Source organism: Toxotes jaculatrix, chromosome 19, assembly GCF_017976425.1.
Source record: "Toxotes jaculatrix isolate fToxJac2 chromosome 19, fToxJac2.pri, whole genome shotgun sequence".
Classification (NCBI taxonomy): domain Eukaryota; kingdom Metazoa; phylum Chordata; class Actinopteri; family Toxotidae; genus Toxotes; species Toxotes jaculatrix.
In genome coordinates this window covers 16,119,194-16,140,358 of record NC_054412.1, presented here as the reverse complement: position 1 = coordinate 16,140,358, position 21,165 = coordinate 16,119,194, and the positions used below count along the sequence as shown (strand labels likewise).

The 21,165-nt window shown below is 42.4% G+C and overlaps 1 protein-coding gene across 1 annotated transcript in view; it reads right to left on the bottom strand.

The window, feature by feature from the left end:
- Nucleotides 1–21,165, bottom strand: part of LOC121199408 (neurexin-3b) — a 260,973-nt gene that overhangs the window by 37,666 nt on the left and 202,142 nt on the right. Inside the window, exon 21 of the mRNA XM_041064054.1 lies at nt 2,573–2,744. Coding sequence (XP_040919988.1) covers nt 2,573–2,744 — 172 coding nt within the window. The remainder of the gene's footprint in view (nt 1–2,572; nt 2,745–21,165) is intronic.

Genomic DNA, 21,165 nt, shown 5'->3' with positions numbered 1-21,165 from the left:
CTAACCTGGAGGTTTGCTTAAAACTTATATGATCGTCCAACCGCTCGTGTATCTTGCCTCATCTCACCAAATATTTCGCAATATTATTTCTGAACATTCCCAGATGACAGCAATTTAGTTAGAGAGAATATTGTTATTATATAATCAACTAGAACTGTTCTTTAAGAAGTAATGTATGGACAAACAGTAACAGTAACAGTAGAAAATGCTTGTAAATCTCTCGAAAAGCAGGTCAAGGTGTAAAGACCTCCTGCTGCCATTTAGAGCAGATCCACACATGTTTATACTTTGGTGGGTCAACTTTGGAAACACCACTCTTAAGACGTCAAATTTACACGCCACAGGCTATTTTGCAAACAGCTTTGACTGACAAGCAATCCACCAACATCTATGTCCTCACCTATTCCATACAAGGGAGAGAGGGCATGCCCAGATCCGGTAACTGTTTATCGAACGACCTGAGAGCCTTGTGGCAGCTGCTGCCTTCAAGTTAAGCGTTAGGAGTGTGAGAAAACAGTCGATGAGTCTGCACCCTGACATGTAATTACTCATGAGATGACAACGCCTTTACAAGGGAGGGAAGGCGAAAAAAAAAAAAATCAATCATTGTTGAATTACTATCACTGAGTGTCCTGCAAATTACCTGCGCAGAAGAGAAAAAGAAATTACCACGCATTCGATCCCCGGACCGCAACTCCTTTCCAAGACAACGGCAGGCAGACAGAAAAGGGGACAAATCTCAATGGGATCATTTTGAAGGAATCCAAAGCTAAAAAACAAGAATTCTCTGTGTTGTGCATTACTTAAACTGACATGTAATCTGAACGGCTGTTTAGCAGTTGGACGCCGGCTTTGGATCATAGGTATTGACAGACTTATTGATAGAAGGTTGAGAAAACAACTATTCAGTGCTGATGCAGAAGGCACTTTGAGAAAATTATGAAGGTGGCAGGGGTTCAATTGCAATTTGAAATTACTGGCCATTACAGATAGAGAATAGATGTATTCTTATGTAATACAGGGCTGACAAAACTATCTCTGTGCAACAACCCAGTCACATTTATCTGATGAGTGAGTGTCTGCGCATATGTGAATGTGGGAATGTGTACATGATGGAGACGTCACTCGTGTACATGCGTGTGCCACATGTTATGGAGTTTCTCCATATTTTCCAGCGTTGCTGTGGCTGAAACGCAGTTATGAAACCCGTCTGACTTTATCTGGTCAAAGAAAAGCAAAAGACAGCCAAAGGCAAAAGAAAGCCAGAGACAGAAGAGATTAGCATCACCTGCACTGGCACTGAACCTAACCTAAACAGTGTGCCAGGTCACGCCAGGAGAGGATGCTGCCCTGTCCCCGACGAAGGCTTGCAATGAGGAGCTGTAGGGCTGCTGAGACATAGGGCTGAGAAGTGAAAGGGATCAGCTCCTATTTGTTTGCTCCTCACCATGGTGGTGACGCATCAGCAATTTTGCACAGTTTTTCTTTTTTTATTTTTTAATTCCAGTATTTTATTTTAGTGATGCACAGTTGTATTTCTGGACACGTTTCTGTTCAGGTTAGCTCCACATCTGGTAATGTAACACTATTTAATCTTCAGCGTTGTCTATTTATTCTACATCTGTTTCTGTCCAATTACGTCTTCCTGCTATGGTGCAACTGTACCTGAGGGATCAATGAAGCTTCATTTATCTTTTGACATCCCAACTTCTCCCTGCCTCAACTGCCACTTTGTGCCCATCTTGCTTCCCTGTGCATCTGCTGTGTTTGATTAAGTGAAATTGAAGAGTGGGTAATAACCAACAAGGAAACAAAGGTGGCTCTTCCTAAGCTAGATAACAAGGACACAGATATCAAAGACCAGGAAAGCTAACTCAATTTAATGGACTGTTAAGTAGAAACAGGAGAGGATATTTTCCTTCCTTGTTTCTCTCTCTCTCACTCTTTCTCTCACTCTCTCACCTAGCTAGCTGAGCGGCACATCTCTGTTCCAAACAAAGGGAGTGCCTGAGCCCCCAAATGGAGCGGGCTCTGTTTGATGACCCTATTTGTATTCTGCTGCTGTGCTGCTTCTGCTGACCTGGGAATGAGAGATACAGGCAGGCAGCAGCTTTATCTGGCCAACAGGCCACCCTTGGTTTCTGCCTCTATCCTCTCTTTGCTTGCCCACCGACCAAATGCCTCTTGGTGCCTTTCAATCACTTTCCTGGAATGAACTGGCCAGATGTTGCACAGTTAATGCCTCTTGCAAGACAAAAGATTCTAGCTTGGTGTGCTCCTCTCCTGTGGAGTCAGGTGTGAGGGCATGAGATAAGTTTTTTGAAGAATCAATTGCCACAGGAGCATAGTATGTGCAACTAATGCGACTGCATGCCTCTTAGTCTTCTGAGATGTTTTACTCGGAACAACAAGAGAAAGTGAATCTCTTGTATCAGCTGTTTTTTTCTTCTTGGTGGCGCCCCTTGCTTTAACAAAAGTAGGTGGTATCCAGTGGTTTTAAGGCTATAATTTAATCCTAATTTTTCTAATTTTTGTAGAATTTCATCAGACAAAGGATTGAGAGGTACAGTACCTGTGGGAAAGTGCTCATTGATTGGCCAGTTGTCCACCTGCAAGGTGGCGTTGCCCCCGTTCCTGGTGAATCGGACCAAATGGTATTTGCCATCGTTTACCGCTGTGGTTGTCTCCTTAACGCTGATGTCCACTGTCCCGATGTTGAAAGTCACACCTACTTTGCCTTGCTCCTGGAAAGGAGACAGAGAGAAGAAGAGTATGAAGAGCTGTTGGGTTAATTTCAGCATTGAATAAATCCAGTAACTGCCATCAAACACCAAATCTGCCATGACTGTCAAAGCTGGACAAGCTTGGAAATCTGAACTGCTACTGTACCAAGATTCCACCATATGCATTGTTGTGGAGTAATGAAATAATTATACAACAAACTAACTGTAAAAAGTTCAATAAAGCTGCTTGGATGAATGCCCTCGGCTTGTGCTAATGGTGAACTACTCAGAGAACCTGAGGACGCTAGCTCGCTACGCTTCATTATACCACTGTAATGTGATGAAAATAGGCTGCCAGCAGAGATTGTAATGATGAGTAATGCTCCCTGCAGCCTGTCACTGCAAAACTGGCAGGACAGATGCCTTTTCTGCTGCGGTCCTTACAAACTATATGAATACCATATGTTTTGTTTAGCTCCTAATGCTAAAGCAGTTATACCGTGTCCATAAATTGTGATGCCTTTGCATCCTTTCCTGACTCCTCTCCCCTCGACCCCACTAATTTTCATGAGCTGCCAGCGTGTTTTATTGTGACTGCTTGTGTATTCATGGGCATGTAGGCGTTACAAGCAAAAGGTTTTAGAGTGGAGGCAGGGCTTGAGTGAGTGGCAATGGGGAAGGGCTGCGTTTTCTGTGTCATTTGTTTTAATCCCCCACAGGGAATCTCTCAGTGTAATTACCTACTTTAGAAGCCCAGAGAAGAGGGACTGTTTCTCATAACAAAACCGAAATTAGGAAGGCTCGCACAGGGGGCAGACACATATTGTTAATTGATCAACTGAGACACTGGCCCTGCATGGCTGACTGTTACAACACAGACCTTGATAATGTCAGGCTGAATTTAACCGTGCCCGTCAGAACCGAAGCACTGCAAGACTGCTACAACTTAAACGGCACAACGCTTAAACCTCTTGACCTCTATTTAATGTTACAGGCTCTTAATACTGTAGAAGAGCACTTAATAAGGCCAACCTATACTTAACATGGTCCCTTGTGCTTTTACATTCTCAAATATACTCCAAGTTGAAGAAAATGATATTAAAATACTATACCACCAGATTATTATAGCAGGCTGCAGTGTATAGTAAAATATGTCAGTTTCCTGGTGCTCTTAGACTTATAGTTTTGTTCTCCAGCAACACATTCTGCTGAGTTAGTGCATTCTGCATTTTTTTTGGTTTGTTTTTATAAGAAAAAAAAAGTACATATGAGATCAATAAGGAGCAAATATTAACTTTTAAATCAAGTTTATTCCTACATTTCTAGCTTTTAAGTAAAGCACTGAGAAAATCTTGGAAGAAAGAAGACAGATCTGTTTTCAGTCCTCTAAATTAGGATCTGGTTTTTGTTTTTCTTGGCTTTTTTTTAAGTGCACTGGGGCAGGAATATATTCTTGTCTTGATTTAAGCTACAGTGCATCCAGCACAGGTAATATTTCATTAAGTTTCTAAGGAAGTTTCCTAAAGTATGCGGTAAAATGTGCAGTGACTGTGCATACTGTACTACAAGTCCTTTTAGCTGCCAAGGCGGTCAGAGGACCTGCACTGTCTTCAATACCTCACTAGCACTTGCACTTCAAACATCCTTTGCCTGTTCATAAGAAGACAGACAGCACAGCATTACAGTGTGAAGACCATAATGCAAGGAATGACAGAGCGCCACTCCTTTGTAACAATCTCCAGCTCGGCTAATAATGGAAAAAGAATGTCACCAAAGACATGAGAAAGCCATCTCCTAAAAGCCGAGGTAGGACTCAGAGTGGGAGTCAGACGAGCACAATATCTGAATGCGCACTTAACGTCTCTGTCTGAGACACTGTAAATGGGGCTCTTAATTTAAGTAGTTGTCATTAAAACTTGGAGCAACAGACAAATGCATACAATAAAAGTGCATGTGCACCAGTGTGCAGACGCGCACGCTGCTTATCGAGCAGCAAATACACATAATCCATGCACCTAGACAGGCTAAGGTAAGCTTACGCACGAATATGTTGATGATTTAATGCGACAAGGTGATGTTCAGTGTGTGTGTTGTACCGTGAAAAATACTTCTAAAGCATCCTGGCCCTCCTGACTAATGACAGGACCTTTCCTTGGTATGAAAAAACAACATGTCTGACGGCCTGAGCGCATACAAAGCACAGACAGACGCATCAGCACTAGTACATCCACTGTGACCTTCAGAGGCTCTGGCAGCCCAAGCTCTCTTGTGTAGTCGCATCAAAGACACATCACCGACCCACTAATACCTACAAACAAAGACAGATCGTCACCCCCCTGGCCCTGGTACAAACAAACAACAAAACACAACAACTGTACACCTCTGTAACCGTTGCTGAGTGCCCCCGGGCAGTGTACAGAGAGGGAACTGTGTGTGGTAGTACTTCACATCGGCAAAACCTCTCCCTCTCTCTTTCCTTCTTCCTCTGCACTACTCCTGTTGTCCGGCTACCCTCCCGCCTCCGCCACCCACCTGCCTGCCCACCCCCCACCCCCCCACGCTGCAGCAATGTTTGATTGACAGATCCAATTACGTTTTTTATTGGGCTGTCGCTCGCGAGGCGGGAAGGCACTTCATTGTCTCCTGAGCAAAGGGGAAAAATGGCTATTGTTCTCTTAGTGGAAAAGATGATGGCCACTATTCCAGGCGTAAACAAATGATGCGCGGAGAATCACTTCCAAACTTACACACACTTGAATGCAAACGGACACCAATACACACACACACGCACAAAGTCACAGAGTGTAATCTTGCAGTAAAGAATATTTGTTTCAGTAGCGAAACATGGCAAAAAAATACAAAGGAGTGTCCAAACATTCAATCAGTCGCCCTCAGTAACTCTCTAAACAAACACTCTAAATACGAAACTACAGTACAGAAAGTTGTAATTTGCTGGTACGATGTGCTAAAGCCCTTTCATAGTCTAACATGCCCCCAAACTCTCTATTTAATGCCAATCACGAACACGGCTATAGGAATAGAATGAGATTAAACCGGCAGTTTGTTTGTGTGTCACTTAAGTGTACAGTATGTGTGGGCATGTTGTGTTCACGCTCTGTGTAACTAAGACTGATAAATGTAATTCTAGCGAGCAAAGCAAACCCCCCCCCTCCTCCTCTGCTGCGAGCTGGCCCGGGTTTGGCACGAGGAGCTCCAGCGGTCCCACGTGACCCGGCACACACTGACATCAGTAATCAGGCCCGCCGCAATCCAATTCAGGGCCGATCAATGCCTCCAACACATGGAGCGCCCCGGGCAGAGTGAAAGAGAGAGAATCACTCAAAGCAGTGGTGGGCGATCCTGCAGACAGCCATCGCGGCCCTTAGCAGACAGCTGCTGTACAGGGCATGAGCCGCTCACAATAGACCCCATCCCCAGCTCGCTGAATGGTCATTCTGTAAAGCCAAAAGCCCCAGACAGATACATACATTTGGAAGCCAATTAATGGAGGTGAGACGGATAGAATTAGCACATTTAGCTCTGCCGGGGAGGAACAAAAAAAGCTGAGAACAGAGGTATGGAGACAGAGAAAGAAATGAATACATTTATGTAGTTATGTGCCAGAACCTCTACAGGAAGATGTGCATTGAAAGCACTTTAAGGTCAAAGAATGTTATTAAAGTGGGAGTTTTTCCTCCCACAAAAGGTATTGCATTGCAATCAAACCTTGATTGAAATCTGGTACGGGCACAGAGTAGTTGTAGTGGGATGACTCCAGTGGATCTATATTAAGTCTCAGTTAGGAGGGAGGAAGATCTGATATCAAGAATGTGAACATGTCCCAGGTTGGGAGTTTGGGTTACATATCCCCCTTTCATCTGACATCAGCGCTCAAGTTAGCTTTTGCGGTCAGGACCCATCAAAACTGGATCATGGAAGCAGTGGAAGTAGAATCAATAGAGTGGAGAAGCTAGGACAATGTGAGACGTGCTAGATTGATGCACCTGGCCTTCACAGTGCCGAAGCCATTTATCGTCAGTAATTGACAGAGATAACTCATAGACGGTGCAGTGATTTGTAGCTGTCTGTTCTTGTGCGTATCAGGCTCTAGAGTAAGAAATTTGCTAAAGGGTAGGATGCGAGAGGCTGTTGAGGGGAGGTCTGTCTGTGTGTGTGTGTGTGTGTGTGTGTGTGCACTGGCCTTCAGCACAAGTCATTTCTTTATGTATGGAATGTACTGACAAGTCGACAGGCCCTGGGCTACGAAAGAACCTGACATATATTTTTTTGTTGTTGTCTTGAAACTGAAATTGAAAACACAACTGGTGAAACTTGACGCCTTACAAATAGAAAGGATGTCTCTAAAAGAACCACCCGTACAAAGCAAATGTACAACATGCACACAACTAAACAAGTGTGAAAATTCATCCACAGACTCTGATTTGATCACACACTTCAATCACTATGACATGAAAAGGGTCAGTTCACCAAAATGACAGAACCAACCAACAAACAGAAACAACAGAAAACATATATCAAATATATATCACCAGCATTACCATTTAACATGTGGTGTTCACAGCACTGAATAAGTACATTTACAAACTTGTACTTGTCTTAATAAAAACAACGGCCTCTGGATAATCCACAGCACACACTCAGGAGGTTTCTTGGAGCTAATTCTTTGATAAAATGTTGTTTCTTTGAGAACCTGGCACAGGCAGCGCTGCAGATTACACAGGGTAACAGTAAGTAAAGAGAAGTTATAACTTTTAATTGGGCACCTTAAAGCAAATACCATTCACCTCCATTGTATTGGTGTGGCAGCAGAAATGTCAGACACTATCTGCATAGCTAGATATCAGAAACATTTAGTGTAAGAATGTTTTTTTTATAATCTGAATGATCCAACTAATCATATCAAAGAATCAAGTCAAAGAATGTTATTAAACTGTTCATTAGCTATAAATCATTAGCTTTGTCTGGTCTTTTATGAACGGGACATAAAGTCTTGAAAAAGAAAGAAAAGGGAGAAATGTATATTTCAATATCATGAATAAAGCACAGTTTGATACATATATACGCAGCTGCTCGTAGCAGTGATGCAAACGAGCGACTGACGGACAGGAACCAAAAAAAGGTTCTAATTTTGCAACGATATACTCGACAGTGGGGACTGACTAAAACACTGCAAACACAGTTTTACTCTCTCATATTAAAGGCAGCGGCTGCAGAGTTCAGGGTTCCTGGCTTTGTACAATGACAGTCTTAATGCACTATTAAAATAAACATTCCTCTGAAAACTGTGAAATTCCATTAATCATTAATTGGCTCAAACGTTCATTCAGACATTCATAATCGGCTGCAGAGCTGTTGTGAGAGACGATGTGGGAAGATACAAGGCACAGAGGCCTGGTGCCTCTGAAATATTGATCACACCTAAAAGAACCCAGAGGTCTAACACAGGCTATATTTCACACCTGAGAGCGCTAGAAACAGCTTCATCGAATGGACAGGAACAAAATGGCTTCCACCTCCCTTTACTTAGTGCTACTGTAGGTAATTGCTGTGGTAATACCAGTGAGTCCATTAGCCAGTTGGTTAATGCCCAGGAGTGCCAGCTAGTGTTAGCCCAGACTGAAGAGGAAGAGTCATTGCATTTTTAATATAAACACAAGCAGCAGCGTTGCCGTGGAAGGTAATGGCTTTGACTCCTGAGCTCGGGCTCAATGTCAAACTCCGAGCCTCGTTCTTTGATCCTCTGCTGCAGAATATGAATCGCGCAGGGTCAGCCTTATCAATTATTTACACCCACTCTTTCTCTATTTCCTGTTTGTCCGCTCTTGTGGCTGTAACTTGCCCTGACACTAATGGCGGACGGCCTGGTGAAAACATTTATCAATGTTACCGCAGAGTCCTCTCCAGCTCTATACTATCACTTTCAACCTTTTGGAACTTAGAGTACTGACACTGCACTGATCCTAATCATCACTACTTTAGTACTTTAGATGCTTTACTGCATGTGTCTTGGATGCATTGTCTAAGTAAAGTCACTGTCCCTGAAAGAACCTTTAGTTGCTGCATCCTGCACTGCCATCAAACCAAATCTAATTTTAAGCACTATGGACCAGTGATTACTAAATACATTTTTCTCTCTGGAAAAGCTTCTGCCTCTTCTTTGGAATAAACCGATGTGCAAAATGTATTTTGTATATTTGGTTTATCATCAGTTTTGCTTACCATGTTTATTTTATACTTTTCTATATAACTGTGACACACTGTGTGATTTTCATACGCCGGAAAACTGAAAAACCTACCCACATATCAGGTCAATATTCATTTTAGTCTTTGAATATTTAAATTACATATATTTATATATATATTTTTTATCTTTGAGTTTTACATATCATTTTTAATGCCTATTTTTAATCCCATGATGGAAAATACTACAAGCTGTACCTATCCGTTTTTCACCTTCTAGGTAATTATGGGCCTCGCTATGTAGGAAATAAATGTATAACCACATATTACTTGGTTACAACACGTTATTAGAGACTGCAATCATAAAAAAAACACCACTTAGAGAGCAGATCCATTTAAAGGTGCTGAGTGTTGAGCCATCTCTGTTTATAGTCAGAATACTACACAGCCGAAGTAATTATAATGCATACTGCATAATTACAAGCTTGCTAAGCCACAGAAGTGTGGTAAAACTTCAGCCATGAATTTTCATCTGCCTGACCTGCTGCTACACTGCTTCATTTGCACCATCACAATGTGGGGTGCCCTGGTCACCAACAACATATAATCAGCCTGTCTGCAAAAGCAACAGGCCTCCGTCACCCGCACATCCATACACATGCTCTCAACATTGCCATGACTGTACTAACACTCAGCTTAGACTGATGTTTTGTAACAGCTGTTAAGAAAGTGCTGGACATAAATCTTAAATTTTACTTCATTTTGTCACTGTGGCTTCACATTTGTTCCCATTTACTCGTAGCTCTGCCCCAGTGTCCATTAAAGAAAAAGCAGGTTTTGTGTGACCTCACACTGCGCCGTGTTGGGGCACATGGTCCTCGCACACCAGGGGGCTCATTTAGAAAAAAAAGAGCCAATGAATGGGATTTGTGCTAGATGGAATAATATGCTGTGAAAGTCCATTAGGGACTAGGCTAATGAAATTGAAACAGCTTGGTGATCAAATTAGAATCTGTTCGGCAGATATTTAATTTAATGTGCTGCTGAATTCAAGCACTTTCTGTTTGGTAGCCCCAGAACGAAACCAGCACACAATAAATCAAGCAGGGACACAATTCATCCTACAATCTCTCGTCCCCTCATTTTTTCTGAAATGAACAACTCTCTAATGTCTGTATTTGCTAAAAACCTACCATATCTGCTCCATTTTCAGAAAAAAAAACAGGCTAAAGTGTAAAAATAGATGGGAAAAGGTACAGAAATACCAGTGTACCACAAAAAAAAAAAAAAAAAAAAAAAAACACAAAGAGGCTTTATCTTTGACCTTTCAGTGTATTTTTCCATAGAGAATACCTTCAGTCACAATCACATGCATCGCTGCAGCTGCTTGGTAAAGAGTCACGGGGTGAAATTATTTGAATAGACACACAAAAGATTTCAGCTTGTTTGAAGTGCTGCCCTCTGTATTTTGCACGCTCTCCTTACCATGTCTGGGCTAATATGCAAAGCAAAACCACACTGAGAGAAAGAGAAAGAGAGAAGGGGAAAAAAAAAAAACAACAGCAGCTATTTCAGATAGCTGCACATCATACCAATTAACAAAACGGATGGTAATTATTGGAGCAAGAGATACAAATTCTAAAGGGGTGGGAAGCCGTACAGAGACTCTTTCTAATAAAATGGGATGGACATAGTTGCTCTCTCGTCTTGTGTGTGGCAGCCATAAACACGTCTTTGAATGCTGAGCAAAGCTTGGACCACAGTTCATTGAGTGAGAAAAAAAAAAGAGAGAGACAAAGGCATGGAGAAAGAGAGAGAGAGAGGGAGAGAGAGAGACGCAGCTTTTCATCCATCTGTTTATATAAACATACTATTCTGGGCAAGCACTTCCAGGCACAAACAGACGGGCTGATGAATGTAAACACACAAATGTGCATGTGAACACACACAAATAGGTTGTTTTTATTTTTATTTTTTATTTTTTCTATTTTGTCACAGCCCTTGTTTGTCCAATGTCATCTCTGCACGCTGCATTAAAATTAGAAGTGCTAACACCCACATACCCAGGAACAGGTGTTAAAATGCTAATGTTAATGGCTGGCATCTACAGTAGACAGTGTTCTGATCCCTCCCCGGCTATGTCAGGTTTAGACTGTGGAGGGCGAAGCGAAGGAAAGGAGTGGAGGGGCGCTTGTTCCCCAGTCACAGGAGATGATGAGGCAGAAAAAAAAAAAAAAAGGCCTCCTGTGTTCTCCGCCGGGGGGGAGATAGTTGCCAACATTGGTGCCAAAGCTAGCTGGATCGCCCCAAAACACGCTGGCAGCAGAGGGGTGGGTGGTCTGTTGCCAAGGGTAACCTGCCTGGGATCAAGACTCTACCCTCCACCTTGCCTGCTGAGGTGTCAGTGATGAAGGCATAGGGAAGGGAGCGAAAAGACAGAGAAAAGACTCACAGGATGAAAGTGGACATGTAGAAAAAAAAATACACGAGAAGAGAGAGAAGCTATGATGTGCAGAGGAGGGGGAGAGAGAGAGAGAGAGAGAGAGAGAGAGAGAGAGAGAGAGAGAGAGTGAGAGAGAGAGAGCTGCAGAAAAATGATTAACTGAGAATAGAGTGCATTAGGCGTCCCGCTTCCAACCACACTCCCCTTTTTTTTTCCTCTTTCCATTTCTCTGTTTGATAGTCCACTGAAGAGGAGATTCACTTTATTTTGATTTGAGATTCATTTAGCTTCAAATCCACCAAGTCTCTATGATAAAATCAATTCCTGGGTCGCTCCTTCCCACTAAGCACTGAAGACACAGATTTCTGCTGTTCAAATTCGTACCAGTTGCGATGTAATTGCTTCAACTTGGAGAGATTATGATTTCCTAAGAAGATATTGTATCTCCAGTTTTCATTGTTATAATGGAGATATGTTAGCAGAGCTTTTGAAGTTTGTACAAAACAAAACCTTTTCCAAGGACATTTACACAAGTACTGTACTTAAGTACAATTTTGAGGCACTCATACTTTCCTTTAGTGTTTTTATTTTGTGGTATTTTTCAGAGGGAAATACTGTACTTTTTAATCCACTTATTTATTATCTCCTGCAAAGGAGGTCATGTTTTTGTTTGTTTACTTGTCAGCAGGATTACGCAAAAAATACTGAACCGCTTTTCACTAAACCTGGTGGAGGGATGGGGCATGAGCCAGGGAAGAAGTCAGGAAATTTTGGTGCAGATCCAGTTAAATTGCATAGTTATGCCATTCTGGTTACGTTGGGAATAAGGTTTTACACAATAACATCCAATAAACTTATAAAATACATCATGTATCTTTACCCGGTGGCCTCTTGGTATACATTACAGTGTAATGTAACCTCAGACAGATCCAATGTATGAATGAATACCTGAATGGGTGTGATGCTGCAACGGAGTCAAAACTCTCCTGTGGTGAGGGCTCAGAAGCCACACTGGGCAACATATGCCATCTCTGCATGCATAGCTGTCATGTCAGCTTGATACTGGTCAACAGCCCAAGTCTCACTTTGCATTTATTCATTTCCAATTCATGACCACATCCGGTGCATTAGAGCTGTGTTAAATCAACCAGAACCGCACCAAACTCCCCGGAATACATAAAAAGATGATGAGCTCTGATGATTGATTAAAGATGTTTTTGAAGCAAATGTTTGACCACTTATTAGGCTTTATCTTACATTATGGAGTGATATTGTATTTAATTTATCAGCGGGCGTACAGGGAGTACAGTATTGTATAAATGAGATAAGATGACTGTTTTCAGCGAAAAGTAAAATTTGGGAGTAGGTTACAGCAGGGTTTTTTGAGATAAGCCAGGCTATCAGATGCCCTGCTGCTAAGCAGCGTGGGCTAAACATGTCACTGCCATTTGGGACTACTTTCATGTATGTTTTGAGACTGAGAGGTGATATGGACGGAGGGCACAGGGGAGAGGGACAGACAGCAAGAATGTACAAACAAACAAACAAAAGTAGCCACAATCAGGAATAGAAAATACAGAGACAGAGACAGGGAAGCACTGAAATGGAGACATGAATAGCCAGCACCTAAAATGGCTGAATAAACAGTAGGAAATCTAGGTCGGTCTGTCTCTCCCACTTCAAGGAACATTGAGGCGAGTGCCCTACTTCTTTAACGCTTTGGACACTTTCAGGGCGAGCTGTCGTCAGACCGAGTCTCCCCTCTTCGACTGAATATGTTCAGGCCATGAGGCCTGTTTGAAAGATCATGAAGTATTATGTACGAACTAGCAAAATAATAGTAGATTTGCATTCAGGTCTACTTACATCCTTCCTGCATACTTGTCCTTCCTTGTCAATTATTCTTCATAATTATTTTTTCCTTGCTATTTCGAAAAGGCATTATTTTTCATGAAATTAATTGGCCCAAAAGTAATAAGGCACCAGTCATTTTTAAAGGCAATTTTCTTTTCCATAATATGAAACTGCTAAAAGATAAGTGCGTATCAAAGGCTCAGCAGATAGCACTCATTGCTGCTCTCTTCTCTCACAATTAACAGGGCTGCCTGCAGAGAGGAGGCATGAAATCTAGGTGATTGGAATGCAAGGGGATGCCAATGCAATTCTGAGGAACGCCATTAACGTTAATCAGGGGCTCCAAATGATTGATTATACCGATGCTTTCTTGCATGTTGGGAGCCGTGCATGCATGCTGATGCGTGTCGCCTGTTGTAAGCATGTCAGAGTGCACGATCAAAGAAGCTGATGCGTTTATCATCATGCTTTTATCTGGCTTTTTAGGATTCTAATTGCATGGGAGGGAAAATTGTGATGGCAGCATGTGTGCAAACGTGTGTGATGTGATGCCAAATCCTGCGCGCGTGCTTGCACGGCTTTCCCACGTACTAACAGTATGAATGTGTCAGAGCGAGACATACACATATGTCACATACATATCTTTATCTTTTTCTATTCAGAGATAACTATATAGAGGTTCACAGAGGGCAGGGAATAGTGAGACAGAGAAAGTGACAAATATATTGCCTATCTTGTGCGATGGTGGGAGGTTGTTTTTAAATGTCACAGTGACTCTCAAGGTCTGTCCCAGGTCGGCCTGTGTCGCTGCTCCTGAAGAAAACTGCAGAAGACTCACTGCTGCGTCACACACAGACAGAGATGCACACACACACTCTCAAGCCCAAATAATCAGGCTCTGCCACCTTGACGGCTCCAAAGTATTCAGAAGCCCTAACTTCATACTGAAGGCTGGAAGAGCTGGAGACAAGCACACGGGCTCTGTCAGTTTGGACGTTTGTTAGAGAAAGTAAAAGGGCCACTCTCATCTACAACGGACGTCTTTTAAATACAAATTTTCCTAAGGCCTTCATTAGAGCTGCCGTCACAATTTGACCAATGTTTGATTTTTTTTTTTTTTTAAAGAATAGGCTGCCGAAATAGAAACAAAGACCAGTGCAGCCTGACAAAAACACATACAACTCCAGAGGCTTTCAAAGGCAATTTCTCCTTCGCTAATGCTGAGTGAGCGCGTTGCACTCCAAAGGAATTAGGGGAGATAGAAAACTTGTTCATGCATGGACTCTGGTGTGCATCATCTCAATCAAAAGTCAAAAAACAAACAGGCAATGAATGGTTCATATGGCTAGTCCTTCACTCCCGTAAAAACCTAAACAATCCTCAAAACACTGAAGGAAGGAGAGACAACAACAACAACAACCTCCTGCTGCTTCCTTCCCCGGCTGAGGTTGCCACAGCAGAGCAAACATTGCTCTACTCAGTCTCTCTTTTCACCTCCCTGCTCCCCTGCCCCACAAACAAAACTGCCCACCTGCCTCCAACTTCTTCATCTTCTGATACCAAAGCTGTATGGAAACTAGGGGCTGAAATTTTTGTTTTTTCGAAACAGGAGCAAGTTGGACTGGAATCATGATAACAGTTTTTATAATATACTGTAAATATGCAGTTTAATATAAATACATTTTCTTTTCTTTATTTTGAACATAATATAATAATAAAATGCCATTGCCAATAATGGAGTCAGAGTCAGATTGGGGGAAGACAAAGTTAAAATACACAGTAAAGGACAATGAGTCGTGTATCACACTGACAGAGCTTTGGGACAAGACTAAAGTTTTAAAGAAGTTACTAAGAGTTGAGAGTGATGGCGTTAAAACCCTGTACACGGTTCCTAAGACACATTACTTCAAGACTACCCCACTAAAAAAAACACTTCTTCATGGGATTAGGACGAGACAGGAGAATTTTTGTGGGAGTGGGATGGGACAGGAGTGAAAATCTGCTCCTGTGTCATCCTCTAATGGAAACTAGGTGCTGCCTCCTTCCCTCTGCCAGATGCTGCGGAGACTCTGGGCCAAGTCGGGCACAGTGGGTGTCTGTCATTTCGGGCTCGCTGTCGGGTGAGTTTATCTGTCATAGAAGGCGTCCTTACACTGTCGTCCCTGAAGGGAGATTAGACACACTGCGCTGACTCTCTCTACCACTATCTGTTTTCCCTCTCTCTCCATATCTCTAGCTCTTGTCTGCTGCTCCCTCTCCCCATCAACATTCCCTCTCTCTAGCCGTCACTGTCTCTGTCCTCTATCTCATTCTCTCTGCCTCCTCCCTCCCCTTCCCTCCTACTATTTGTCAGTGTGCGCTCCACTGAGCCAGGACTGTGAACAGGTTACAGTAGTCGAGAGGGGAGGCCCACCAGGATCAGCCATGTGAGGCACAGATGGGCCTCCTTGTCCATTCAGCAAGACTGTTGACACAGGTTATAGGATCAAAATGCACATGATGTATTTCAATCCCTCCTTTCCGCTGGAGTTGACAGCTAAGCTAGTGCAATAATGTCAGATAATGCTTTGAATCATGTCAAAAAATATATGGCTGTCACTGCGAACATCCATCGTTTTTTTTCCCTCCTCAGTCAGTGAGTCCCAGGTCAGGTTTCTACAGAACATTTGCAAAATTTAACCAGAGTAGGAATTTAAAACTTGTCAAAAAACTTACACGGCAGGAAGTTAGACAATAATCGCACAAATGGCAAAAAACCCACAGAATCCATACAGTAGCTACAGAGTCTGAGGGCCCAAGAAGCTCAAATAAAGTAAAGCCAAAACAAGGTTTAATCTCATCCCTGCCAGCACTGCAGAAGACATTTTTCATAGTGAATTTTATAATTAGAGTGTTATCCAACTTGTGCCAACCCCCGAGTGGCAGCATTGGCACACAAGAGGAGAAGGCCCCTTGGAGGCTTTTCTGAGCAAAAGGCATATGTAATGAGTCATGAGGTCCCTCTTCGCTCCAAATGACATTAATTGCTTTCCAGGCAGAAGCCTGCTGGAAAATGGCCAACACATGCTTAGGTTAGGGCAATTCAACACCAGGAACACTGCAAAACAGCCAAATCTACATTTTTTTTTCTAAAACATGTGTGCAACTGCGTCATGTGTCTGTCAGATACATACTTCTTATCTGGAAGAGAGAAAATTTTAAGAATACTTTTTGTGAAGTGAATCTGCCAAGTGAATGAGCTGGTTAAACCATCAAAGAAGTCAAGGAAACCAGTGTCTACTCTGTCTTGTCTTTGGCCAGTCTGGCATGTTCCAGCAGGATGGGAATGAATTAAAGATAATGTGGGAAGAATGAATTAACCATGTGTTCTTCAGCCTTCAATCCAACTTAATCAAAGGGGTCTTCAGAGTGGTGAGGGAGGGGAGGTCATGGCGGCTCAAGAGAGCTGTGCTTTCACCCATGTCCATCGTCTTAACATGTCATCTTTATGCTGACTCATACTGTCATGGCCATAGGCTTAGATCTTCCAGAGGGTAGGACGGGGGGAGGGGGGGTCATCAGGAGGCAAGGACCAATTTCACACACACACACACACACACATACAATTTAAGAGTAATATTCTCTATATTTGTTGAATTTTAGTCTTGTCTGAATATTACAACTAAACTAAATCTTCAGCTGAGGTTGCTTTATACTACTAACTCATGAGACTTAAACACAGCATAAAACACTGTGTCCTTTCCAAGAATCTCCCTCAGAAATTACAGAAATAAATCATTTTCTTTCTGATTAGAAGGAAATTAGGCGACCTGTAAGATAAAGCTTCACCTCTTTTTTCTTTTTTCCTGCTGTGAATTCAGACACGTAGATGTTACTTTGAGATAGTTCCAACATAGGTACACTGGAGTTAAACAGCAGAAAACACAGAAGATAATAACCAGAATGCAGTGAGAACCACGTATTGGTCACATATGATAGTTCAAAGCACAGGAGCAGATTTTTTCTTCCTTTTTCCTTTTGATTTAACCCCTGACTCATGACCTTTAAACGACCCCTTGTGAAAACTATGAACCAGCCAGAAAAACCTGGAAGCCAAGGACACACATGCATACACATCTCAGAGGCACATAAAGTATGTCATTAGGATAAAAAGGTCACAACCTTATTGGTCGACTTGGGCGCCCAATCAGACCGGATTCTATTGGGGTCTGTGGCCTCTTCGGAGCCAGCTTTGACCTGACAGGAAATGCGGTGTGTGTGTGTGTGTGTATGTGTGTGTGTTCGTGCCAGGGCACAGAAGGAGCGCTTTGCAGAACTGGAGCTCACACTAAAAATAGGAAATATGTTTTTTTTTTTTTTTTTTTCACAATAGAGAGACAGAGGAAATGGCTGAGGGGAATGTAGGAGCAGAACAAGAGATGTGGAGATGGAAGACTTAGCTGTCACGTCCTTGGCCATCTGCCCCACTGCCTGCCCAGAACGTCTGAGGATCAATAAAACTCCGAGATACACTCTATAACCTTCAGTGATTCAGTGCTTATAATAATTCTATATAAGAGCCATCCAGTAGGAAATATCTTTTATCCCTATAGATTGGTTTTCTGATGATCCCAGCTTCATAAAAAAGTGAAATAGTCTTTTTTGTCTCCTTGTCAATAGAGCTTTGTCATGGTGAGAGTCAATAATGGGAGGATTAAATAAATACAAACTGCACTCGGTAAAATGCACAGGTACTCACTTTCACATTTTCACTCCATCTGTGAAGGAGCCTCGCACTCAAATTTGATCCCCTCTCTTTTTTTTATCAGCGAGAGAGAGAGAGAGAGAGAGAAAAGAAACAACTTCTTGCTGTTTTTTTTTTTTTAACCAGCAGGCGCTTAATCCTCCATGAATACATTTGCAGTGTGCACATACGTGAATGTACGTGTGTGTTTGTGAGTGAGCCAATCCGCCACACTGAAGATTTTTTTTTCCTTGCCTCCTTTCCGCTAGATTTATTTTCTAATGTTGACGTTTATCACTTCAGCAGGCCTGCGATTCATCATCCGCCCTTCTTGTCGATAATCCGAAAGGGAGTCAATTTGCTAAAATATGAATCTCTTTCTTTTATTTGGTCTTACCCTGTGCGCCCCCTCTCTCCATCTCTGTCCCCGTATCTGTCTCTTTGTCCTGTGGCGGCTCAGGTGAGAGACGGCAGAGGAGCAGAGTGGTTGTAACAGGGTAACGTCGAGCCGTACAGGAGGATTTAGGAGACACCTAGGCACTGTGTGAGATACACCTCAATCGATTCCAAATCCCTCTGATCTTTCATTAGGTGCTCGTCACAAGCTGTCCCACTCATCACTCAAGCACATGTAGCCTAGTGTCTGGAGCTGGGTAAATAGAGGAAATTATAAAATGATGCTGCTGCTGACTGAAGTGAGGTGCTTTGATCTCACAGAGCATCTGTCTCCACCTAAGACAGTGCAGCTACTTAAAGACAGAGTTATGTGTAGTTAGGTCCACTGTTGGGCAGATACTAAAGTTGACATGGTGAATATGTTAGCAAACAGTCCAACAGTCAGGGTTTTATCTCTGTTTTACGCTGCACTGTGGACAGCAGCTCATTGCTAACTGTACTATTTGGTGCTGAGCATTGAAAAAAGGTGAAAACGATGAGTGTGAACCAAAACAGTAATGTCAGTGGCTGTAAAAACCAAAACAGTGAGCTGAAAGATGCTAAAATGTTTCTGAAGTCGGGAGATAATCGTCTGTCGGTCTGTCACTACGAGTGACCCCTTTCGCGTTATAATATGGATGGATTGTCGAATGAGCCTGCTGAGCATGGGCCCAGGTAACCGAGAGGTCAGGGGAGTCTGAGGTAAGAGCATCTGGATGAAGAGTCTGGTAATATTTCTTGTTTAAAAGTCATAAAGCTCAATTAAAAGACTCAAAATGACTACAAAGAGATGGAAAACAACCTCAAAAGGGATGCAAGACAACTAGAGAGACTCAAAACAGCCACAAATAGACACAAAATGACACAAAATGACTACAAAGAGATGAAAAACTACTTCAAATAGACAAAACATGACCACGAAGAAACACAATACAACTACAAACAATACGAACAACGTTTCAGCCTAGGGGTCCATTTCACCATAATCCATACATTACACACAGTAATTTGATCCATTTTTTATTTAACAACATTGATCACAGCATCTTTAACAAACAGAGTAGATTTGTGAAGACAAAATGGCCGCCGTTAATTCAGACCAACTGACCGACCAGCTACCATCGCCCGATCTAGCCTTTAGCATGAAAACAATGGTAGTGTGGCACTGTAGAAGAAAAAGACAGAAGAGAGAGATAAAGAGGAAAGAGAGATAAGAGGGAGAAGGCGGGTGGCGGGGGTGGGTGGCGTCAGAGTGAGACAGAAAAGCAACACATAATTTGGAATTCACAGCCAATGTGCTTGTGTGCTGAGACCTATCTGAGCCAAGTTTGTCTCTGATCCTGCTCTGAATTCTAAAATACCCACATCTCTCCATCTCCCTCCTCAACTCCTTTCCTCCTACCTCCTCTTTTTACTCTTTCTTTTCTGTCTCTCTCTCTTTTTCATTCAGCCTCTTGTATTTATTCTACTTTTGGATGTACACAACGCTCGACTCTCTGTCTCTTTCATCTCCTCCTTCTGTCTCTTCATCACTCTGAGAATGGGATTCATGTCCTATCATGAAGCTGTGAAAACACGAACATCCCCCGGGGGAGTGGCTGTCAGAGAGCAAAGCAGGGAGAGGGAGGCACACTGTTTGTTGTTTCTCATTGAATTTTTCATCTTAATCCATGAAATATACATCGCTGAGGCCGGGGCTAAGGCCAAGGACCACATGGGTATATTGTAATAATGTTGCTCTGTTTGTCCAGCTTGAGCGGTTATTACTTGCTATTGCTCCTCTGAAAACAGGGAGTGGGAGGGTGGTGTGGTCTGCGTATATGTATGTGTGTGTGTGTGTGTCAGAAGGTCCTGAATGTAAACTGTTCTCCCTCCAAAGTGCCTTGCTGCTTGACATGACTGACTGACGTCCCTGAAGAGCCCTCGTATCATGTATATTGGAGTGTCACTGCCAGTATATACCATGATGAAAATTTGTTAAAGGACCCTGTGGAAATGTGTGTGTTTATAAACGTACATGGCCGCAGCTATGAGAATGAGAGGATAACTTAGAGCGAGCGTGTGGGTGGGCGTGTGTGCGAAAGCCAGAGAGATAGAAATAAAGAGTCCGAGCGCTTGTGTTACATATGTTTGTGTGTATTCATGCATGTGCTGTTTGAGAAAATACAAGACGCAAAAAGGATTTTGGTGTAATGTGCATTTAAGTGTGACTGTGCATCTTTTTCTGTGTTTTCAGTCAAAGTGAAGGTGCCTGCTGAAGATGTTAATTATTAATAACCACAGGCACCAAACTCTCAACCTCTTCCTTGATTATCTTGTGTAATCTCACGAATGTCAGTGGCATTACTTAACCAGAGGAGCAAATAAGTTTAATTGAAAACTTGGGAACTTATTTTTGCTGCAATATTCAATCCCCTACAGCTATAAAGCCAGATTTCTTTCTTTCTTTCTTTTTTTCTTTTTTTGGTAAAACAGACATTTTACTGAAAACTCCTCAAATTCTTTACGATCAAGTGTCATTTCTAAAGACACAGAAAAGGTGAAGCCAAGTAGCTTTATTGCGTCACAGGAGTCAGGGATGCACCAATAAGAAAAATACTCACCTAACTGAGCAGACTGGGTATACATCAGATGTGACTGATCAAGTTTTGTGTCAGTGTCAATAGAAAGTTCAATGTTTCAGTGATCAGTTATTACTCTGAACTGCAGTTTTTGTTGCCATAGTGATCCCACGACTCATTGCCATATAAATGATTCCAATCTCTGGAGACTGCTCTCCACTTTAG